Raw genomic sequence first — 24,781 nt, 5'->3', positions numbered from 1 at the left:
CCAGGTAACAGTAAAAAAAGTTAGGAACTTTAGGTTACAATGATATTTTTCTGTCCCCTGTTAAGGATCCGAATTTGGTTGATATAGCAACAGGTAGAAATATTAAGAAGGTTTTGAAATTATTTGATGAAATAATGTTATAAAAACACCAATTGAGGAATATTTTTCTCATTTCTGCTTGTCATCTTCTGCAGCAGACATACATGCGAATATTCTCTGCATGATTTCAATTATTGGATGCCCAGTATGAACTCGGGAACACTTTTCAATGTCAAGGTTTGGAGGTTTGTCTCTAATCCTGTTCCAGAATATTATGCTCAAGAATAATCCAATAACTCATTCTACTTTTAAAGAAGTTCAATGTCCTCCTGTCCTTATCAGTGAAAATAAAAAGTCTTAGAAAAACACTGAACTTAGTTCCATAGAGTATGCATAAATGCCTGATTGAATATAAAAACAAAACTTTGTACATAAAAGAACAAAACCACAACAGGAGAAACATAAGACCCTGTCATGATTATACAATGTGAATTAAGCCTTAAGAAAACTATAATATCTTTCCTATGTGGAGTTTTTAACATCTGCATACAAATGCTTGATAACATCCCTCATCGTTGGTCTGCTGCGTGGATCCTTTAATGTACATCTCAAAGCCACTGAAAGCACCTTTTTTACTTGTTTCATCACTTCAGAATTTGAAATTTCACCAGCCAACTCTGGATCAACAATTTCATTCACGTCTCCTGCTTCCTCCCAGGCAGATCTAGCCCAAGTAACTATATCTGTTCCTTCTACAAATGATGGATCCAATGCCTTCTTTCTGGATATCAGCTCCAGCAATACTACACCATAACTGTATACATCGGACTCTTTACCCATTCTTGTTGTATAAGCATTTTCTGTCATAAACAATCATTTAGTATTTTACTGTGGTAGGAGCATTTAGAAATAAAAGAGATGTAATACAACAACAAAAAAAGGTGCAGTTATTGTGTAATATTGTAGAAGAATTACCTGGTGGTATATAACCAAGTGTACCAGTGACATATATTGACTGTATGGAGGTAGAAGGCTGATCCAAAAGCTTTGCAATACCAAAATCTGCAATATGAGGCTCCATCTCAGAATCTAGAAGTATGTTAGTCGTTTTGATATCTCTGTGCACTATGACGGGATCACAGTCATGATGGAGATAAGCCAATCCATGAGCAATTCCAACAGCTATCTTATTCCGGATATTCCACTCTAAGGAGTGTGATCCCTTCTTCTCATGCAAAGCATCGTGCAGACTTCCATTTGGCATGTATTTGTATGCAATTAGACCATAGTTTTCTCTCAACCAGCAGCCTTCCATTTTGGCCAAATTTCGATGCCTAATATTTCCAAGGGTTTGAATTTCTCTGGTCATGCTTGAGCTCTTCGCTTCATCACTAGCAAATACAAACTTCTTTATAGCCAAAATATTGTCTGGACCAAGTGCTGCTTTATAGACAACTCCTTGAGCTCCTCTGCCGATAATATACTGGTCATTTAGATTTTCTGTAGCTTCCATAACCATATTGAGAAGGGTTGGAGAACTATCTTCTTCATTGGTTGTGGCTTCCTGCTTAATTTTTCTGATAATGAATATATAAATTAACCCCAGCAACAGAACAACAGATATCGAGGATCCAAGTGCTATCAATGCAATTGCAACGTTACTGAGCCTTTTTGACGTTTTTGAATTTGTATCACATGGCCTCAAATAGCTGTTTTCAGGGAAATTTGAGATACATAGGCCAGGATTTCCGAAAAACGATCGAGAGGAATTTGTAAAATTTGTTAGCCGTAGTGGAACACGACCTTCAAAAGAATTATATGAAATGTTGAACTCAGATAATGAACTGAGCTCATCGAGAACTTGTATACTTCCTGTCAAATTGTTCCAAGATAGATCCAGTTTTATCAGATTCTTCAGGTTCTCGATCTCCCTAGGAAGCTCACCTATCAGCCCATTAGCACTTAGATTTAGAACATACATCAAATCCACCAGTTCTCCAATTGATCTAGGAATGCTTCCTCCAAACATGTTTCCTCCAAGTTGTAAATCATTGAGCCTTTCAAATTCTGACAAGAATGCTGGAATACCACCATCAAAATTATTCTCTGAGAGAATTAAAGTATTTAATTCAGTCCAGTTCCGAAAATTTGATGGAAATGAACCATTCAAGAAATTGAATCCAACGTCAAAATTGATCATTTTGTTACAGTTTGACAGTTGATGTGGCAAAGGACCTTTAAAAGTATTGTGAGAAAGAACCAAAGTCCGGAGATTCACAAGGTTTCCCAGCTCCGAGGGTACAAGACCTGTCAAGCTGTTCACAGATAAATCTAAAAGAGAGAGATTTGTGAAGTTTCCAAAACTTGATGGAATTTCCCCACTGATTTTGTTGTTGTTGATGCTCATATGAAGGAGATTTGGATTAGTTTCAAAATCAGGAAGTGCCCCAGAGAAATTGTTTCCTTCGAGTCTCAGCCTTGCAAGAGTTGTGCATCTTCCAAGATCAGGTGGTATGCTGCCATAAAATTTATTTTTAGCCATATTCAACCTGACCAATTGCTTTCCAAAGCAAACATTTGGTGGGATGGGACCGGTGAAATTATTATCTGTGACGTCTAACACAACCAAACTGCTATTGATTCCTAAGCTTTGAGGAATGACTCCAGAGAACTGATTTTCAAAGAAGGAGATATTCTTAAGATGTTTAAGCTCTGCCATCTCCAGAGGTAGCTCACCTGAAAGGTTGTTAATGTATACGTGTACCTGCTCAAGTGTTGGAATTTTCCAAATGCCAAGTGGAATATTTCCTGTCAAATGGTTTTCAAACAACATAAGTTCGCGTAATATACTCAAGTTTCCCAATTCACTAGGAATTTCTCCTTCGAGTTCATTGGAATTCAAATACAACATATCCAGTGATTTGCAATTACCAATTTGTGGAGGTATTTTCCCTGACAAACTGTTCTCTGGAATCGCTAGAATAGAAAGGTTTGTAAGGAGTCCTAAGGTTGGCGGTATACTGCCAACTAAGTTACTGGCTGTAGCATAAAACTCTATTAGACCACTACAATTCCCCAAGCTTGATGGTATACCCCCACTGAAGTTATTGCGAGAAAGAGACAGAATAGACAACTTTTTACAATTTCTAGATCCTAGTTGAATAGTACCTCCAAGACTATTACGATCTAGAAATAACTCAAGAAGATTTTCGAGATTATTTAAACTCTCCGGAATAACACCCTGCAATCCATTACCTAACAAATACAGATTTTCTAATTTACTACAATTTCCAATGGACATGGGAATAGTCCCTGACAGCGGATTATAAGAAAGATCCAGTGTGACAAGGTTGGTCATATTCCCAATACTTGAGGGAATGGAACCACTTAAACTGTTGTGACTGAGATACGCTTCTTCCAGGAGAGGAAATTCCCACAAGAATTTAGGAATTTCACCACTCAGCAGATTAATTGAGAGATCCACATACTTCAAATCTTGCAAGTTTCTAAAGCTCTCTGGTATTCCTCCACTAAAGTTGTTTACAGTAAGGTCCATGTACTCAAGCATGGTACAGTTGTTTAATTCTGGGGGAATATTTCCAAACATATCATTATATGATAAGTCTATGGACTGCAAGTGAATCAAACGTCCAATTTCAGGTCCTAATTGGCCAAAAATAGAAGATCTACTGAGGTTTAGAGAATTCACATTATTGGCACTATCACAATGCACTCCCGCCCACGAGCATGGAGTGGAATCTGACAACTTCCATGTGGAGTTTATGTCACCAGACCCAACAATCCAGTCCCGGGAGAGGGACAACAAAGCCAACCCATCAGAGTTTAAGGCGGAAACAGCGTATAAAAAGCTAGAAAAACATAGAAGCAGCAAGAGACACCCCATAGGAAGAACTGAATGAAGCAAGAAGGAACCACAACAAGGTATCACAAAGACAAATATGACAGAGTGGTGGCAAAGGTTTAAGAGGGAATAAAAACTTACCTTCTTGCAGCGTGCAAGAAGAGCAAAGAATGGTGATGTTTTGGTCTTTAGGCTGTGTTAGGAGGAGCTGAAATAGGCTGGAAATAATTGATTGAGTGTATAAAGAAGAAACGACAGATAGGAGAGTTTGTGGAAGGAAGAGAAAAGGTAGAAGCTGAAACTGGAGAAGCCCTTTGTTCTTACAAATAAATAGTGGAATGGATCGGGTGCCATGCAAGTTGGTTGGTGTTTGTCTGTCTATCTATGGCTTATTCAGATATAAAAACAATGGGTATTATTTTTTTTAAAATGATATTTTAACCATTTAAATTTTTTACATTCATTTTTACTTTATTTTTTTTAAATACAAAAATTTACACTTTTATAACAATTTTATCTTTATATAGTATGTCAAATAAATATAAAAATATATTCTAATTTTTTTTTTCTTCACTTCTCCAATATTTGGTTTAGTGTTGGAAGAGGAGATACAGATGAAACTCTAATATGAGTAATTAAAGTAAAGATAATGATAATAGATAATATTTTTTTTACAATATTTGAACATCATTACATGTCATTCTGTGGTTGATTTATTGTGGAGTAATTTTTGACCAATCACAGATTGATACGTAATCAATGTTCAAATGTTGTTAAAAAAATGTTATCTAAATATCATTATCCTTATTATTATTATTGATTGTAGAATAATTTTGGACCAATCAATCACGGAATGACACGATGTTTAAATGTAGTAAAAGAAAATATAGTATCATTATCTTTAAAGTAATATACAAGTGTGTGTGTGAACTGCCGTTGGTGTGCGCCGTGTTCTCTTGTTATGACTTGTGATTCCTAAGTTTGACATGGTGATCCAATCCAATTACTATTGTCCGTACGTTTGAAGGAAGAGAACAACAAAAGAGAAAGTGTTGAAAATTATTAAAACAAAGTTGAATCTTGATGTGGTTGTGTATAAATCATACTCTCTGACGTATTACTGTCATATTTGACTTTTGAATTTATTATTTTGATTTAATTAAGTCTTAATTCTTTTAAAATCGAGTAGTTTTATCGTTTTTTTAAATTGAAAATAAATTTAATTTTTATATACATATTATATTATATTTTTATTAATATTTATATTTTTATTAAATATTTTAAGAAGATTAAATTTATTTAAATTTATATTTTACGTTAAACTTTATTTAAAATTGTTCCAAAATTTTAAATTTGTTTGTTTTGAATTATTATAAAATTGTTTTTAATTTTCATACATAAATTTATAAAATTGTTATTTTTAAACTAACACTAACATTGATGCAGAAATTATTGAATTTTACACGTTTTAAAAATCTAAAATTAGTTGAAATATAAATTTCAATAATAAAAATATTAAAGTATGATGTAGTAAAATTATAAATAAAGTTTATTACAAAATATAAATTTAAATAAATTTAGTATTATTAAAAATATTTATAAAAATATCAATTTTAATAAAAATATAAGTATAATATTTGTATAAAAATTAAATTTAATCTTAATTTAAAAGGTGACAAAAATATTTAATTTAAAAAAATTGAACTTAATTGAATTAGAACAATAAATAAAAAAACAAATTAAAATTAAGATACTATACTCAAACGTGATAATGACATATTGTCATTAATTTGACATCTCACAAATTTTTATTTTTTAAAAACTTAAAAAAAAAAAACTTACGAGATAATAGGTGACACATTTAACATTGTAAATATAGTATCAACAAAAGTAATTTGATTGTATCAAATTAAATTTCTTAAAATAGAAACTAAAGAACCTATTTTATTGACCCATTCAACAAATGAGTTAAGAGATTTCACCTCTAAAAATTCCTACACAAGTAATGTTATTGTTAGAGCAAAGTGAGTTTTATTTAGGTTAAAACCCTCTTTTGGTCCTCATATTTGTATGGTAATCTCAATTTGGTCACCATATTTTTTTTTGTCTCAATTTAGTCCTTTAATTTGTAAAAATGAANCAATTTAGCCATCACCGTTAAATAAAGAGTAACGCCGTTTCTTAGTGATGACGTGGTGGACAGATAAGTGTTTAAGTTATAAATGATTTAAAAAAAAGCTATTGACGTGGAAAATGATTTTATAATTTGGTTTTATTTAATAATGAGAAAAAGAATAAGTGGGGGAATTAGGGATTTAAGAGAATTGGNAATTTGGTNGGTATCANAAATCAGAGTTAGGGTTCGCATTCTCCATTTCTTCGTCTAAGTTCTATGTGCTCGTGGATGCAACGAATTCAGCTTGGGCGTCAGTGAAGGTAAGTTCCCTATGTTTTTTGTCTTCGAATATGTAATGGGTTTCGTGTGGTCCCGATTATGATATGATGTTGGTGTTTTTATCTTAGAATATGTTTCCTATGTTGTTGCTTTGTTGTTTTGTGATGGGTATCGTTTATTGTTTGTTTATGTTTTTTATTTCTGTGATATGTTTAAAAGTAGTGGTCCCAGAAATTCCTGTTTGTGTGTTGATGTGTACAGTTTCGTGGTCCATTTGTGCAGTGTCGTGGTCAAAAAAATTGTTCCTTTACTTCTTTAAAAGTAGTGGTCCCCTTTTGNTGGACCAGTGTTTCCTTAGTGGGGATGTTATTTTATCCCCTGTCCCTTCATGTCTTACAGTTGCTTAGATAGTACTTTATCCCGTCCCTTTCATAATATAATTTTNCCCCCAATATACAGGTGTGAAAAGGTTCTGTTTCAATAGTAGTATATCATGGATGACCGTATTAAAGCAGTGGTCCATCATACAGGACACTTTGTTAGTGATGATAATGGTAATTTAAAATTTGATGGAGAGATAACACAATGGTCTTGTGATCCAGACCTATTCTGCTATTTTGGAATAATAGCATCAGTGAAAGAGTTAGGTCATAAAGACATTAAAGAAGTTTGGTATAGTTTAGGAGGTCAGTCAGTGGTACCAGAGAGGTTAGAATTATTGACTGATGATAGGGGTGCTTTGCACATGGTTAATATTGCAATGTTAAATGGTGAAGTACATTTGTACGTTGTTCATAATAGAAATGAACCAGAAATAATTGAAATGATTGACTGGGTTGATGGTGCTGTTAATGATGAAGTTCATGTGGAAACACAAGTTGAGGGTGAGGGTGAGGTTCAAGTTGTAACAGAAATGCAGAATGTTCATGGTGAGGGTGAGTGTGAGGTTGAGGCTGAAGTTGTAACACAATTGGCTGAGGGAGAAGTTGAAAGAGAGGTTGAGAAAGAGGTTGAGGCTGAGGCTGAAGTTGTATCAGAATTGGCTGAGGGAGAACTTCAAAGTGAGGTTGAGAGAGAGGTTGAGAAAGAGGTTGAGGCTGAGGTTGAGTGTGAGGCTGAGGTTGAGGTTGAGGTTGAGGGTGAGGCTGAAGTTGTAACACAATTGGCTGGGGGAGAAGTTCATAGAGAGGTTGAGAGAGAGGTTGAGGCTGAGGTTGAGGGTGAGGGTGAAGGTTTAACACAATTGGAGGAGGTTGAGGTTGCTGATGTGGATGAGGTTGAGCTGGAAGACGTAGAAGATGAGGATGAAGATGAGGANGAAGATGAAAATAGAGAAGAAGATGAGGATGAAGATGAAAACGTAGATGAGTCTAGTAGTGAAGANAGTCTTNTTGATGTGACCATTCATTGTGATAACATTGGTACATCTAAAAGAAGCTTGAGTGAAGAACAACCATGCAGTTCATGGACAAGTGGTAATGATGACATGGATGATTTACGTGGTATATCTGACAATGAGTGGGTGTCAGATCACTTGGACAGTGGTCCAGAAAGTGAGGATGAAGGTGACATTCCTAGAACTGTCTTCCCCACATTTAGCATGCCTAAAATTCTAGAAGAATATAAGTGGGAAGTTGGGACTTATTTTACTGATAAAAACGAATTCAAAGAGGCCGTTAGGACATATGCACTAAGTAATGGTCGAAATTTAAAATTCTTAAAGAATGACAACAAGAGGATTAGTGTAAAATGTTGTGGGGGCAATGGTAAATGCAAATGGTATGCTTATTGTGCCTTTAGTTCTNGTTCCAAGTCATGGCAGCTAAGAAAAGTGATTGATGATCACACTTGTAGCAGAGATTTTAATGTGAAGTGTATCACTTCTAAGTGGTTGAGCAAAAGGATGGAAAAAGNTGTTAGAGAGAACCCTAACATGAAAGTCATGGATATTAGGGATAAAGTGAGTAGGAAATGGAATGTTGGAATCTCTAGAAATATGGCTTTTAGGGCAAGAGCCATGGCAAAAGATAATGTTGATGGTTCATTCAAGGAACAATATAGAAGAATCTATGATTATGGTCATGAGCTTCTCAGGTCAAATCCAGGTTCAACAGTGAAAATCAAGGTTCAAAATATTAATGGGGAGTGTATCTTCAAGAGAANATATGTATGCTTGAAAGCATGCAAAGATAGTTTCACTAGTTGTAGACCCATCATTGGGTTGGATGGTTGCTTTCTCAAAGGCAAGTATGGAGGGGAATTACTAACAGCAGTGGGAAGAGATGCAAATGAACAAATTNTGCCCATTGCATATGNTGTTGTTGAGGTAGAAAACAAGGACTCCTGGACTTGGTTCTTGGACCTTCTGATTGGGGATCTTGGTGGGGAGGCTATATGTGGAGCATGTACGTTTATTTCAGACCAACAAAAGGTCAGTCAACCCTAACAAAGCTTAATTACAACTTATTTAACATATTTCAAATCTGACTTCATTATTTAAACTTGTAGGGTCTGCTATCATCCTTTACTGAACTTCTACCTAAGGTAGAACAACGCTTTTGTGTTAGACATTTGTACTCAAATTTTAGAAAGCAATTTCCTGGAAAAGACCTCAAACGTTTGATGTGGACAGCAGCAACAGCCACATATCCACAACTATGGGAGGCTGAAATGTTGAAAATTAAAGAGATCAATTTAGAAGCCTATAAGTATTTGATTGGAATTGCACCAAGGTATGTGTTCAGCTTACTCTACGTTATTATTGTTGTACTTGTACATTTATACTTATTTTCACATATATTGTTTTCCCCAGATTTTGGTCACGATCTAGATTCACTTCTAGATCACAATGTGACACTCTTGTCAACAACATGTGTGAGGGATTCAACAGTGTGCTACTTCACACTAGGACTAAACCAATTATCACCATGTTGGAAGAGATAAGGGTTTACATCATGAAGAGGTGGGCTAAGAACAGGACAAAGATGGCACTATATCAAGGTAGTGTGTGNCCTAAGGTTCTCAACAGATTTTTAAAACAGTCATGGTTAACCAGGTATTGGTTACCAAGGTAAGTTCAATACTTCTTCCAAAGCAAACATGGTCATCTTTTTTTTCTTTCTTTTTAACTTTGTTCCTAACTTTGTTTCTAACTTTTGAATCATGACAGATGGTCATCAGATCAGTTATTTGAAATCATCCATATTTCACAATTTGGGGAGCAATATGTTGTCAATCTTGACAAGCAAGAATGCAGTTGTAGAAAATGGTTACTGACTGGTATTCCTTGCACTCANGCCATCACTGCAATGAAGTTTTTGAATGTAAATGCAGAAGATTATATTGGTACTTGGTATAGGAAGTCAACGTATGAAGAGACTTACAACTCCATCGTTTACCCCATCAATGGTCAAGTTCTTTGGGAGAAAACTCCATATCCAGATGTGTTACCCCCAAAGAAGAAGCCAATGCCTGGTAGGCCCAAGAAAAAACGAAGGCTAGAGAGTTGGGAGTTGAAGAAGAATGATACTGAACTAAGAAAGGGTGGGAGCAAAAAATCATGTGCTATTTGCAAACAACTTGGTCACAACAAAAGATGTTGTCCACAACGACCAACTACAACAAATATTCCAGCTGACCAACCTCCTGCTGCAGAAGCTACTGAGCAAGCTACTGAGCAAGCTACTCAGCAACCTAGTGAGCAACTTACTGATCAAACACCACAAGTGACAGTACCTCCTACTGAGCAACCTACTGGTCAAACAACACACGTGCCTGCTGCTGCTGAATGAAGTCATATTTCACTTTATTTTGAAACTTTGAACTTTGACCTTATATTGGTTACATCTTTTAATTGTAATGTCAGTTGTATTTTGATGTACTCATTAAGACAATGTTGCTATCAGATCTTTTTTGATTATTAGTCTTNTCTGGTCTTTTTGGTGTATTGCTTAAGACAATGCCTTAGTTACAATCTGTATTAACTCTGTTGGTTAAGACAATGGTCAATGTTCATTTTAATTCATTGGTGCTTCTTCAAGAGTTTTTGGTTTTTATTGTATACAAATTAACTGCAGATTGAATGTTTACAAATCAATGGTGCTTGTTCACAGATCATTATCACAATAATTGTCACACCCTAAAGATTGAATGGCATATTGTGTCTCTTTTCCCTAAAGATCATTATCAAATAAAACAAATCAAAAGGGACATTTTACAAGATGAAATTAAACACAGGAACTTTTATAAATATGAAAGTACTTCCTGTTAATATGAAATTAGATTACATCACTTTCAGAGACCTACTTTCATCAACATACTTCCATCTACCTCCTAAGAAATCAATCTACTTTCATCAACATCAAAATCAAAATTACATTAAACACCCAGGTAACAAACATCATCCCAATTAACACCTTCATGCCCTTCTCCAAAATAACGACACTTTTCTCCAAAGAAGCATATTTCAGATTTCCAACATCTCTTTCTTCCATCTTCATCATACTTCCACCCACTTCNTCGTTTCTCGCACTTGCACTCCTTTCATCAGGAATCCTCAAATTTCGTTCATCAAAGACTTCTTCATTGCACCACTGAAAGAAGTTGCATCCACCCATCTCTCNACTCCCACCCTGTACAAGAAGAAANNACACCCCCTCGTCAANGAAATCAAAATTCAAACAAATGAAATCACACAAATTACCTTGAAGTGAGGGCAACCCCAAAATCGTTTGCCCTTGTTCTTAGCAGTTTTGGCCATGCGAAACACTGCTTTCGAACCACAATAGCAACTGGGTTTTGCTCCCAACCAGCTCCCACCACCAGTACTCTGTTCAAAGCCCNNACCACCCAAGCATTTGCACGAAGAAGAAGATCCAGACATTTGGTCACCTGAAATGAACACTTCTTCCAAAGCTTTATCTGCTTCCACTGCTTCCACAAATCTGGTAGGATGTTAAGTGTTAGGGTTGCTTAAAATGTTAAGTTTTAGGGCATGTGTTAAGGCTAAGACCATAACACGTGTATGCCATGTGGAGGAGTTCATTACATAACCAACACCCATATAAATTAATAGATATTGCCATCACAGCTAAAAAATATTACAACTCGTCACTAAGAAACGGCGTTACTCTTTATTTAACGGTGATGGCTAAATTGCTTCATTTTTACAAATTAAAGGACTAAATTGAGACAAAAAAAAATATGGTGACCAAATTGAGATTACCATACAAATATGAGGACCAAAAGAGAGTTTTAACCTTTTATTTATTGTTTTAATATTAAAATAAGACTTCGCTGAACATAAATTAAAAATAAAAAATTACAACTACCATTTTTAAGTTTTGTTTTTGAAAATCAATTTACTCATTTTGTGATTCTATTTGAAAGATGCCTATAAAATACAAAAGACGTCTTTTCCTATGTAACATAGTATAAGACAAATGACAGGATAATAATAATAATAATATCCTTATAATAAAATTAAAAAGCATGTGGGAATTGATACAACAACAGGGACCTATTTGTTCACCAGCCTTTTCTGTAAGTTTAGCTATCTGAAAGAAAAAAATAGGTTGCCGGTTTTGGCATGTCAACTAGTTTGTATAACATGACAAATCTGGAATGCCTTTGCGAGGATTAAATATATAGTAAAAATTAGAATTAATATATGTTTAAAACTTTAATCTAATTTAGTCTTTTAAATTATATGAATTTAATTCTTTTAACCAAATTTTGTTAAGTTTGTTTGATATTTCAAATGTATTTTATACTAGTATTTGAATTGTTTACACTGTTTAACACATTTTTTTTTCGGTTAATTGATAAATATATTTGAAACCTCAAATAAACTTAACAAAATTTGGTTAAAGAGACTAAATTCATGTATTTTTAAATATAAGAAACTAAATTAGTTCAAAATTTCAAGTAGAGACTAATTTCAATTTTCACTAAAAGTTAAGTGATCTAAAACGTATTTAATCCTATTTTAAATGATAATTTAAATGTTTCGTAATGACAGTTTTTAATCACACGTTATCTTTTAAGTAAATATTAATTTTTGAAATTCTTATTCATAGAGAATTCTTTTATTTAGTTCATAACTTAATCTTTACTTGTAAAAATCTATGTGACCATTTTGACTATTAATCATGTTTACTTTTAAGTTATTACTGTTAATCTTAATTATGCATGTGGATTAGGTCAAGTCTTACAAATTAAATTCTTAATTTTAGTCAAAAGTGGGAACGCATGGAGAGCTCCAACCTTTCATGACTAAGACTGAGAATTTTATCAAAGAATTTTGAAAATAACAATTAGCAACTCTATAATTTATGATTATACATGTGAACTGTTTAAAGGATGACAATTTATGTGTAATAAAAAACAATTTAATTAAAAATATTTTGAAAGTTTAACAACCCATAAAAAAAATGTTTTCAATTTCTTTCATTAGTATTATTATTATTAATTTGTCACATTATGTGATTTGACTTTAAAATTATTTTTATAAAGGATGTTTTTTTATTCCAGATCATTGTAAGTAGGTCAAAAATTCGAATCTATATTCAAAAACTTTTCTACTACAATCTTATAACTCATTTTTTGACCTTTTTAGGTCAACAAATATTGCATGGAGCAATTGTATTTTATCTTTATTTATAGAATATCAAAAGTTTATTTATTGTTATTTCACATCGTTGAATTTTTTCAAGATATACATTATGAAACAAGATGTGAAAGCAATAAATAAAATTCATTTAGGTGTGTTTAATTTAAATATAAATGATGAATATATTTCTTTTCAAATCATTAAAATTAAGTCGACAGTGTTGACTTGAATTTTTCTTGTAGTTGGTGGAAAGTCGTTTCTCTCCCCTTTTATGACTTTTCTAAACTTCCTGACACTTGTTTATAAAATAATATTAAACTGAGTATTTTATTGTTTGAAAATTTCTAAAATTAACATATCTATTATAAACAAAATTAAGAGTTTAAAATTTTTAAATTTTTTTAATTAAGTCTCTTTTTATTTAATTGTATTGTTAATTGAATTTTTCTGATTTTTACATTATACTGGTTTTCTTTAATCTTTAATTTAGAAAGATAAAATAACATGTATTTTATAAAGATAGTTAGGTTATAAAAATTCATTTTTATTGTTATTAAAGTAGGAGGTGTAGCGTGGTAGGTTACTATCATAAAATTAAACAACAAACACTCTGTAGAAAATATAAAAGTTTTAGATATTTAGTATAATCACTTTTTTCAATTTGATAATCAATTAAAACTAATTAATGTATAAAAAATTAAAATTTAATTAAACTTGAATAGAATATTATTATCAACTTTGAGAAAAACGTCCATTTGCGTATAAAGGCATACAGAACAAATAACTGCTTTTCATTTAAAAATATTATGTTAGATATCTTAAAAATTTATATTTGCAAAAATAAAAATACTGTAAAAGTAATAAAAAAAAATCTGAAATTCAAAGAGTTTTATTGATACAAACTTTCAACTCTATATTTATATTTGTTTAATTTTATGGGACACACGCTTTGTTATATTTATTTATGTTATTCATAGTAGCCACTTTCCCGATAACAGTCACTAAGATTAAATTATATATCTTCAACATTATTTTTACAACCAAATTCTTTTTACATTAACATTTAACCACTCAACCTATATACAAATCATTAATGTTTTACTCAAATATAAATATCTTCTTTATTATTTTAAATTTATCTTACCTTATATTAACCTTTAAACTCATTACCTCTTAAAATTATTGTGATATCCAAATTCAAAAATCTCTCTTAATCCAAAACTTTGTCTTTGAATTCCAACATCTTTTTCATCTTACGAAACTAAAATTCAGATTTTTTTTCATCCGCCAATATATAACACATTATGAGTTATATCTTTGAGATAAAAAATTATCTCAAAAACCTTACCCAACTTTTATAAAGGTGAAGAAATTAAGTTGACCTTAAATATGCATTTCTTTACTACTATAAACACCAAACACAAATCACAAACATACAAATATGACAATAATTGGTATCAAAGACAAAACTCAAACTATAGTTCTATCTCTCCCTCCACTAAACACAACTTTTCTATACATAATTTATCAACATCTACTAACCACATACCCTACCTTTTACCAACTATCGGTTGCTTATCACTCTTATCCTAAAACTTTAAAAAAGTTAAGAAAGAAAAACTATCTTTAATATAGTCATAAGTGTGCACCCTTATCACTCTATCAAAACATTTTATGTTCTTAACACTTTCAGTTTCATAAACAATCTCTAAAATCTAAACTTAAACTCTTATACACACAAGACACGACAAACACACAACCTTTAAGTCATCTCAAGGATGAACTACTCACCATCACCATTATAGTATAACGTTCCATTTTAGTAGCATAAAACTAATAAAATAAGACATTTCATAATACTATTTAAAACAAATAATTCAAAGTATAAAGAATATCAATACAATCCTACAAAAATATATGACTATAAAAATATGGCATTTATGTAACCACACTAAACCAAGAAAAGCCCTACACCAAAACTAACCATTCATGCTCCTAAGGCATTCCCCAACTCTATCGGTTAGATCATCATCTTTTAAAGGAACCTTTATACTTGTATCTTCATTTGCTCACACTGATAAGGTAATCATTGCAAAACAAAGAGACAAACACAAATATGACGATCAACATAAAAGGGTAAGCTAATTTTTACAAGAAGCATCTTATGTTAATAAAGCATGTTGTATCACAATTCAGTGCACTCCAAATAATCATATAAATACAAATCATATAATCAAAGGCTCTTCTACACCCAATTATCCGCATAAGTACACTTGAGTTAGACCGTGAAACCTTGCACTTGTGGTGGAAATACATTGATCTACCAAACTTCTTTACCGAGCTTCTCTATTGAGCTGGTCTACCAAGTTAACACACACAAGGTTAGTCACAGGTACAATCATAAGAACCCTGAAGTCTTCTTTATGACAAAGCCTCGCCACTTCACCACCTAATCATTTTCTTCGACATGAGTGTGAATAATCAGTAGAGTTCAAGATAGCTACATAAAATGGAGGAGCCCTTACCTCAAGACACACCTTAGTGAATCACACATGATAGGATTTCCACTATGGGAAATCACTATAGTTCATTGTTTCCATTGTTATGATATCACATTCAACAATCTACATCATTGCCATTCATTCATGTACCTACGTATATCACACAATAGTTTGTTCAAGGATAAAAACTCAATTAAAGATATCTAAATTTCCTCCAAACTCACCAAATATCATTTAACTCAAAAGAAACATTAAAAACCTATGAGATCCCAAACCTTAAATTAAAGATCCCACCTATCAAAGTAAAAGTTCATGTTTCTAAGACTTGTTGCCAACATTTTAGCTTATTTTAATGGTTAACGAAGTTGAAATCTAATTTTTCTCAAAATAACGCATACTAGAAAAATAGGGTAGCAGGTGGCATCAAAGAAGTGGCACTCGGCGTAACAATCCCATGAACCCACTTATTTGAGTGTGTCTGAAAGTATAAAGTGGTGCCCAACACCCCTAAGTCAACAACCACTGTCTCATCGGCGCCTGGCGGCGCTACAATGACGCTTGGCGATGTATTAGTACACAAAACTCTCTCATTGAGTTGTGATTGAGCAATTTAACTCCTCTTGAGTTAATCCCCACTTAGTAAACTTTGAAATAGTTAAAATTTAATGTTTTAAACTCAATTCGGGTCAAATTACTCAATTAATGAATCTCACAAAAACATCGTAACTCACAAACAAACCATAAAACTCATGCTTTCACCATATCATAATACATACAAATAATACACATCTAAAACATATTAAATTGAAGTCCATATCATATTAAATCATAGTTCAACACAAAAACATATAATTATCCTAACAATTTAACTTAAAACAAGTATAATTATCTTCCATCGCTTGTGAAAACAACCTTTAACAACTCTAACCATCTAAAACATCTTTCACTCTACATGATGTTTTATCTACACACAGGGACATCACAAAAATATCACGACCTGCTATAAGAACTATTGATTAGCAAAGAATTATATTGATGATTCAAATAGCTCATGCAAGTAGAAAAAGTTCACATGCAATATGACAAGAAAAAAAAAAACAAAGACTTATCCAATTGAAAAAACTAATAAGTTCAAATTGAAGAAGTCACCGCTATGATCGTTCCTACCATTTCAAATATTCAATCAAACAAATGGAAAATAAAAACTTCTATAGAAAAAATAAGAAGACTTTATAAAAATGGTTTGTAATAGGATTATATTTTAAAATAATAAATCTCATTTACAAAATGTTCTATTTATATAAATCCTTTTAATATAAAATAACTAAAAGTTACTATTTTTAAACCACTCTTAATTTTAAAATATTATTTTCTAACTCCTCACAAATAAAGATATCTAACTTTGTTTAATTCGTACCCTTTTCTTTAATTTAAACAATTTCATTTTTTTTTTAAGTTTCTTCCTTTTTTTGTTTTTTCTTTTCCATCAAAACAAAGTATTATCTATTTTTTTCAGGTAAAGTTTAACAAAGTATTATCTATTGTTTTCAGGTAAAGTTTTAATTTATATCTCTTTAGTTATCATTGTTTTATCAGAAGAATTTTAAAATTATAAGAAATTTGAATTGATACAAATTTAATGTTTTTAATGTAAAATTACTACATTTTTAAATTGGTTTTTCTTGGATAAATCAATTTTTTTATATATATTTGAAACTATTACTTTGAATATGTATTTTAACATTTAATATATCAATATATATATATATATATATATATATATATATATATATATATATGGTTTGTTAACTTTGTTTTTCAGTTGGTACATTTTAGTAATGTGTACCGGGTTTTAGTAGACAAAAATATTCTAATATATAATGTATTCTAAGTTTTAAGGTTAAAGGTATTTTAATAATTTTTATTATCAAAATTAAAAAAACCCCAAACCCCTGTTCATCACCTTTACTCTCATTCCTTCTCAACTCTTTCTCTTTCATCTCTCTCCAACATTTTCTCTTTCATCCTTACTATAATCTCAATTGAAAAAAAAATTCAGAAACACTCACCTAACTTTAATTTACCTTCCTCACTCATCCAAATTGTTCCTCACTCGTCTTCGTACTTTCTCTCGCCCACACACAACAACCTACGACACCGCAATTTGTTGTTGTTCTTCTATATTCGTTCATTTGTTTTCCAATTTAATAACAAAATAATTGATAATGTTGATTTTGATTTTTATTGGAGAGTTGTGTTATATATTTTCCTTTTTGATTATTATTAAATTTGTAAAAAACTACAATCTACAATAATTTCAATAATTTGGAAAACTCTTTTTCATTAGAGGATTTTGATTATTTTCACAGCAACTCCAACCTTAAAAAAAAGAAATATGAAAAACTTATAAGTTGATTATTAAAAAAGGAAGAAAAAAAAACTTATAGCACCAAACAATATTCTTACTTATAAGGTTGTAGTTTTGAAATTATTGTAGACTTTAGTTTTTTACAAATTTAATAATAATCAGAAGGAAAAATATATAACACAACTCCCCCAATCAAAAATCAACATCAACATTATCAATTATTTTCTTATTAAACTGGAAAACAATTTGGAAAAAAAATTGTGAGGAAGGTAGCTATTAGGACTAACTTAGAGATGACAGAGAAAATATTTGGAGGGAGAGAGATGAAAGAGAAAAGGTTGAGAGGGATGAGAGATGTGAGCAAGGCTTTTCGGTATTTTTTTTTATGAAAATTATTAAGATACCTTTAACTTTAAAAACTTAAAATCATGATATATTAAGATATTTGTCTACTAATACACATTATTAAAATGTAAAAAACAGAATATATATATATATATATATGATGTTTTAAGCGGTTTTTATTTGTTTTTAAAACAACATTTTAAACAATCTTTATTCAAGCGTTTTTTAAGATGTTTTTATTATCCCACTGTATCCTTTTATAGATTTAATATATTTTTTTTCAAAACAGTTAACATTGTGAACAATGAAAACAGTTAATATATAATTTTAAATATTTTATACGAGAAAATAGATTTTGTGAAATTTTTCAAAATTTATAATTGTTTTTGTTTTTTTAAAAAGCATATGATTTGAGTGTAAGAAGTCTTGTTGTTTGTTATTTAATTGTCATTTAAAGCATAACTTTTATATAAGTATTAAAAACTTTTATAGTTGGATTCATTGTGTCAAAAACTAAAATTTGAAAATATCAATTTTCCATACTTTATAAAATTATATTTTCGAAAATATGCAAAACTTTCATATCTCTACAATTTAATTTTGAGAAATACGAATCCTATCCAAACAGATGTATAACAAAATTGTTGAAACGAAATTTTAAGGTGTTGCAAAAAGGAATGGCCTAAACTATTCCACTAACAAAATTTGGCCCGGGCTCGGGCTCGGGCTTACTTGATTTGGGCCTGTAACGTTCTTTTGCTACCCATATATGCCGCAAACGCAATCTCGTCCTACATAATAGTAATATTTCGGCGGAAGCTTCTGTTGCAGCTCTCAGAAATTGACGAGAAAGTTCCCGTCAGAATTCGGTGGTTTATAGCGTTAAGCAAAAACCCAAAATTCAAAGTCTTTTCGTTTACCTTGTTTCCCTCATTCCGGTTTTTTCCTCTCTCTTCTCTCCCACATTCAATTTCAAAGGCATAGAGTGAGATCGCCGACGATGAAGAGAGTATTTGGTGTCAAGAAGAACAAGGAGCCTCCTCCTTCCATTCAGGATGCTTCTGATAGGGTTTTTCCTCTCTCCCTCTCAATTGTCAATTTCGTTTATTCGCAGATCTGTTCATTTTTCGCACCAGAATCCGTGTTTTGAAGCTAAGTCAATGAACGACATTATGTTCCAAACCCTATAATGGAACGGATGATAATTTAGATTATAGCTGTTTTTTTTTTTCAAGTTAGGATTCTATCGATTGAAGTCTTTCGTTTATTAGTATTTTGGAATTCCGTTTTCTGTTCTTCGTAATTCTGTTGAGTAAAATCCATGTTTTCTGTTTGTTTCTTAAAGTTTTTACTTTGATATTTGTTTTTACACCGATGCTTTTATTTCTGTTGAGTCAGTTGACTTGGTTCCTTGAGTTGCTAATTCTTGTGTACATATTCCAGATCACTAAACGAGGTGACACGGTGGATGATAAGATTAAGAAGCTTGACGCCGAGCTAAGTAGATATAAAGAGCAGATCAAGAAAACTAGACCTGGTCCGGCCCAGGAAGCTATTAAAGCTAGAGCCATGAGAGTTCTTAAGCAGAAACGAATGTGAGTTTGCACCTTCTTTGTTTATTAGTTTATTTGACTTCTTTAAAAATCAAATTAGCTTAGCCGAAATTGTGGATCAAAGATGGGAATTTATGAAAGTTTTGAATATGTAAAACTAGCTGCATAATAGGACGGCTTTGTGTTACTTCAAGATCATTGGTCAGAAATTTGGTAAAGCTAAACTGCTATTTCAACTAAGTTTTATCAATTTGTTGGAAAGCTGATATTCTACTATATCATACAGTGGATAGCATCTTGTGCAAATATTGGAAGTTGAAGTATATGATATCTAAGTAGTCAATCCCGGATCACCACCAAAAACACTGTAGCTGCATGGTCACTATTGTGAAGTCTAGAAAAGAACATACATGAATCAGGATATTATTTTATATCATACACATAAATACTGAAAAATAGACAAAATTAAAGAGTAAAGAAATAAGAGGTCAGAGGGATTTTGTGAAGAGAAAGGTTAAAAACTGAGGGAAGTGGGAAGTTCAAAAGGGGAACTCGAAAGTGCGTAACGTTCTTGTTAAAAGGGGGAATTATAGTAGGAAGACAAAAGAGTAATAGTAGTACATTGGTGAAAGGATTAAATGTTGATGGTAAACAGGGAAACTTAAAATGGGAAAACAGAAGACATAGTAGGGAAACATAAATGTTACTGAATGTTGATGTTAAAAGGGGAACTCGCAAGTGCAGAATGTTTGTGTTAAAAGGGGGAAGTTCTAGTAGGAAGACAAAAGACTAATAGTAGTACATTGGTCAAAGGATTAAATGTTACTGAATGTTGATGTTACTGGGAAACTTATAACAGGGAAAACAGAAACATAGTAGGGGCAATTGTTGAAAATCTTAAATGGAAAATGAAAAAGACGTTGACAAGAGTTAATAGGAGTGAAAACAAAAAGGTTTAAAAATTAAAATTCCCCAAATCGTAAAATGAATGGTTTTCTTGAATAAAAGAAAGAAAACTTAATATTAATACAGGTGCATTCATTGGCTGAGCTGTCGAAAATATTTAACCCAGAACTTGAAATCATGTCTTCTTATGCACGTGACCTCTATGATTCTGCCACAAAATGAAGCTGGACCTGCAGTAATAGCAAACTGCCCTGTAGCAATATCTGTACTGTGTGTTTCAAATCCGTGACTGCTCCCTTCTAGTCTCTTCTCAGTACGATCTATACAAATTATATATGCAGAAAAAGTAAAGTTGTATGTCGATAAAAAAAAAAGAAAGGTGCATACAAGTTGGCACAATATTAACGTTCAATTTGCTTGACTCACCAAAGATGACTGATGTTCGAGGTTATCTTTCATTGCCAATTCTTGCTTGATTATCCTTTACAGTCACTAAACATTGCAAGATAGAAAGTTGTGGTATTTCGTTACGTTATGTCATACTATCATTGCAGGTTATTTTGTTATACTTACTATGGGTCGTGTCACTTTGATAGCTATGTAATAAGTGTGGGATGTTTAGGATTTCTTTATCATGTTGTAGAAGTCTTGTTTTACTTCCTTTTATTCACGATGGTAATAGTTTTTGCTTAACTGAAAGGGCTATTTGTAACCTGGACTAGGGATGACTAGAAGTACTTGGCATCTTTATTCTCAACTTGTCCTAAGTTGGACTTAAGCAAATTAAATGATTTATAATTTTTCATTTTATTTGTATAACAATACCCATGAATGAGTATTATGTAGCTGTATTCATATAGTAGTGTTCTATGCCTTTGATCAGGTATGAAGGCCAGCGTGACATGCTTTACAATCAAACGTTCAATCTCGATCAAGTTCAATTTGCTTCCGAGGGCATTAAAGACGCCCAACAAACTGTACGTATTAAAGCACTTATAGTTCTTTTTGTGATCCCTATATTCTTTATCCCACATTCATCTGCATATTATATTTCTTTGTTCTGTGCTAGAATATGTGGATGGTTTAATTTATTATAGATGTATAACATCAACAAAATTCTACGAATTAAATCAAATGAATTTATGAAATCTTGTTCTTTCCCTCTTTAAAAGCCAATGCTATGATTGGTTGCACTATTGCACCTTTGCCTAAGGTTTTTAGGCGTTGAGGCTTATTATCAGTATTCTTACTTTTTGGGGAAGCTTATGGTTCTTGTTTTATAATTTACCATGAGGGTGAACTCTGGAAGAGGTACTATTACTTTGTGACCTATATTGGTCACATGTTTTATGCAGGAAAACAGTCTTTCTAATAGTTAGGTAATTCTGTTTTAATTAGAACTTCTGTAGTCCCTACAAAAATGGTAGCCTTGTGCAATACTGGGCCCTCTTTTGTTGTATGCTTTATTGTATCTTAACATTTAAATTCAAATTAGCTAGATGTTTGTCACCATCTGTAAATATGTAGAAGTTTGACAATGCCAATTGTATCCTATATAAAGTGTCGTTGATTGGGGTACCCATATTCACTATAAAACATTCGTTTGTCTTGGTAGCGCTTTAAGGGGCATGGTTCGAGGCGGAGCTTTGTCTGTACCCTGTTTGGAACCTGCTGCCTACCTCATGAGAGGTAGGTCATGAGGTAGGGGATGAATCGTCTGTCATTTGGGAGGGGTCTCTTCATAGAGATGTTTTACATTATGCCTTGTACTTTTGTTGCAACAAACCCTACTATATTTTGGTTTTCAAAAGACAGATGACCTCAATTTTTTTATGCTGATATAGAATTTAAATTCAATTGTTTATATTTGTTTTTTCTTTTCTACCCCATCCCTTTTTCAGATGTCAGCTCTGAAGTCTGCTAACAAGGAGCTGAAGGGAATGATGAAAACTGTGAAGATCCAAGATATTGATGTTTGTATTCTCTTTACTTTTCTCTTATAGTTTCTTCTATCTGGTAAATATTGAAAATTTTGGGGTTTAAATGTTGGTCCATGCCATGTATAGAACTTGCAAGATGAGATGATGGACCTCATGGATGTAAGTAATGAGATCCAAGAGACTTTGGGTAGAAGCTATAACGTGCCTGATGACATTGACGAGGATGAACTTATGGGTGGTAAGTGAAGAATTTGGTTAGGCCCTTGTTTACACTTCATCATATTTTCAGGGGATCAAACCCCCTCTCCCCAATTTTATTTTCTTCTATCACAAAGCCACCTTAATGATCACTTTCTTTTATTTTTGGTTTTCGGTGAAACAGAACTAGATGCATTGGAATTAGACATGGGAAATGAGACTGAAGCTGATGGGGTCCCATCCTACCTCCAACCCGATAAAGAACCTGATTTGGAGGCAGAGCTTAACTTACCTCCTGCTCCAACAGGACAAACGGCAGTGCCACCTGGCAGATCCAATGCCCAGGTATAATATTTTGCCCCTTATGTATCATGTAGCCATTGTGAAGTACTTGGTGTTAAAAAAGGTGACTTTTTCCATTTTTTAGAATATTTAGTATTATTTGGCAGCAGGTTGGTCATGGCATATGTTTTGTCTATGTGTAGATTGCATACATTGTTTCCCTTGTGAAGTGATTAATTAATTGGGGGAAAGATCGTGGGGTAATTTTATAATGGTGGAAAATTGTTGGAAAAAAATGTTTGTTATTCAAAGCCTGTAGGATGTCTGTCTAGACTGCACAACATTTTCTTCGTATAAAATTGATTGTGACACAGTCTTGGTATAAGGTTTGGGTTTTGGGATTCTAAAGCAGATCAGAAGATGATAGCTTAGGCTATTGCCAAAACTGTCCAAGACAATTGAATCTTTATATTTCTGTAGATTTTGATTTTGATGGCTCTATTTGCTTCTTTTCACAAGGCACTTTATATTTTGATTAATAAATTTATTTATTTCTTACTTATTTGTCCTTAGTAAATGTTTTTAGTAATTATTTTGGGATTTGTTTTTAACGAGGAGAGATAAAGTTGAGCTATAATTCAAGTATTTTCCAATGAAATGTTATTGCACCATTTTCAACTCAAAGATTGTTTCGTTCTCATTAAAAATGTTAGATTAGTTAAGTTTCTCACATGATTCTTTTATCTTTTGTTACAATTTCTAGGACTTTATTGACACGGCTCCTAGCAAAATATACAATTATTATGACTTAATCTTTTAATTCACAGAGTTTAAATGTTTATTATTAAGGTTAAAATAGGTAAGTAACACATAAATTAATTAACTTACCTTTTTATTTTTGTACAAGTAATTTGGTTAATATTGGTGCCGACAGGAGGGAGTACCTTTCTTGCGACGACTGTATACCATAGTAAATTTAGAGATGTTAGGTTGCATTCTTATGTATGATGATATAACTTATCTGAAGGATGTGCCTCACCCACTGCTTAGTTTCCTATGTTCATCATTATTTGTGTCAAACTTTGTGTAGCTTAGGCAGATCAGAAGATCTATTTGCCTGGTTAACTACAAGTGATTGTTGACACTGTTCAATACAAGAATCTGAACTGAATAAGTCACTGAATTTACTGCCATTTTTGTTTTAAATCATAGCATTCCTGACCCTGATTGATTACTTTGACCCTGACAGACTGAAGACGAACTGGGTTTACCTGCTGTCCCTCGGGCATCCATACGCGGTTAAAGATTCATTTTTTTATTATCGTAGTGCAGTCACGAGAAGCCCTTGTAAAGATGTTGCCATTATATACTTTTATCTTTTATTTTTCCTTGTAATAAACCATGTGAAATCGTCCTTGTTATTTGTATGAAAGGAAATACTTGATACTTGATTTATATACACAACCTTCCTTATCCAAACTGTACTGTCTCCAGTAAGATGATTTTAATAATCTATCTATAATTATAACAATATTAAAGTTTGTTGATCTTGTGCTAAACCTTTCATTGCAGTGAAATTGAACTTAAGTATATTGTAATTGTAGAGCAACAAAGTAATCCATGAGAACTAATGCTCAATTAAAATACTGCAGAATTTGAAAAACCAATTTTGAATATATTTTGTTGTAACGGTCAATCCCGTACACGCAATGCACACGTATGTATGTAGAGAGAGTCAGAATTTAGCTTTGCACGAAGTCATTGTCATGATACAAAAAACTT

General features: G+C 32.3%; 2 protein-coding genes across 3 annotated transcripts; one reads left to right on the top strand and one right to left on the bottom strand.

The window, feature by feature from the left end:
- Positions 1–377: 377 nt before the first annotated feature.
- Positions 378–4,160, bottom strand: LOC106769991 (receptor-like protein kinase). 2 transcript variants are annotated; one of them, XM_022785360.1, is made up of 3 exons: positions 2,971–4,160; positions 1,015–2,847; positions 378–899 (listed from the first exon to the last, which is right to left on the bottom strand). In XM_022785360.1, exons 1-3 carry the CDS (start codon positions 3,941–3,943, stop codon positions 562–564), a joined length of 3,144 nt encoding a protein of 1,047 aa, XP_022641081.1. In that variant the 5' UTR covers positions 3,944–4,160; the 3' UTR covers positions 378–561. The 2 variants fall into 2 exon arrangements, with proteins under 2 accessions (XP_022641081.1, XP_014511302.1); XM_014655816.2 differs by having other exon boundaries at positions 380–899; positions 1,015–4,160.
- A 14,755-nt stretch (positions 4,161–18,915) lies between these two features.
- LOC106772569 (vacuolar protein sorting-associated protein 60.2) lies at positions 18,916–24,478 on the top strand. Its single transcript, XM_014659062.2, has 7 exons — positions 18,916–19,189; positions 19,564–19,715; positions 21,463–21,556; positions 22,481–22,552; positions 22,646–22,757; positions 22,902–23,062; positions 24,249–24,478. Exons 1-7 carry the CDS (start codon positions 19,121–19,123, stop codon positions 24,300–24,302), a joined length of 714 nt encoding a protein of 237 aa, XP_014514548.1. The 5' UTR covers positions 18,916–19,120; the 3' UTR covers positions 24,303–24,478.
- The last annotated feature ends 303 nt before the right edge of the window (positions 24,479–24,781 follow it).

The sequence above is a fragment of the Vigna radiata genome, chromosome 8 (assembly GCF_000741045.1).
Source record: "Vigna radiata var. radiata cultivar VC1973A chromosome 8, Vradiata_ver6, whole genome shotgun sequence".
NCBI lineage: Eukaryota > Viridiplantae > Streptophyta > Magnoliopsida > Fabales > Fabaceae > Vigna > Vigna radiata.
The sequence above is the reverse complement of the archived record's forward strand: the minus strand, read 5'-3'. Positions and strand labels throughout refer to the sequence as shown.

Excerpts from the sequence above, each read along its gene's own strand:
- LOC106769991 (XM_014655816.2), bottom strand. The coding sequence starts at position 3,943 with ATGGGGTGTCTCTTGCTGCTTCTATGTTTTTCTAGCTTTTTATACGCT. Across the intron at positions 900-1,014 it reads ACTTGGTTATATACCACCAG|AAAATGCTTATACAACAAGA; the intron begins GTAATTCTTCTA and ends TGTTTATGACAG.
- LOC106772569 (XM_014659062.2), top strand. The coding sequence starts at position 19,121 with ATGAAGAGAGTATTTGGTGTCAAGAAGAACAAGGAGCCTCCTCCTTCC. Across the intron at positions 21,557-22,480 it reads TTAAAGACGCCCAACAAACT|ATGTCAGCTCTGAAGTCTGC; the intron begins GTACGTATTAAA and ends TCCCTTTTTCAG. Across the intron at positions 22,758-22,901 it reads CGAGGATGAACTTATGGGTG|AACTAGATGCATTGGAATTA; the intron begins GTAAGTGAAGAA and ends TCGGTGAAACAG.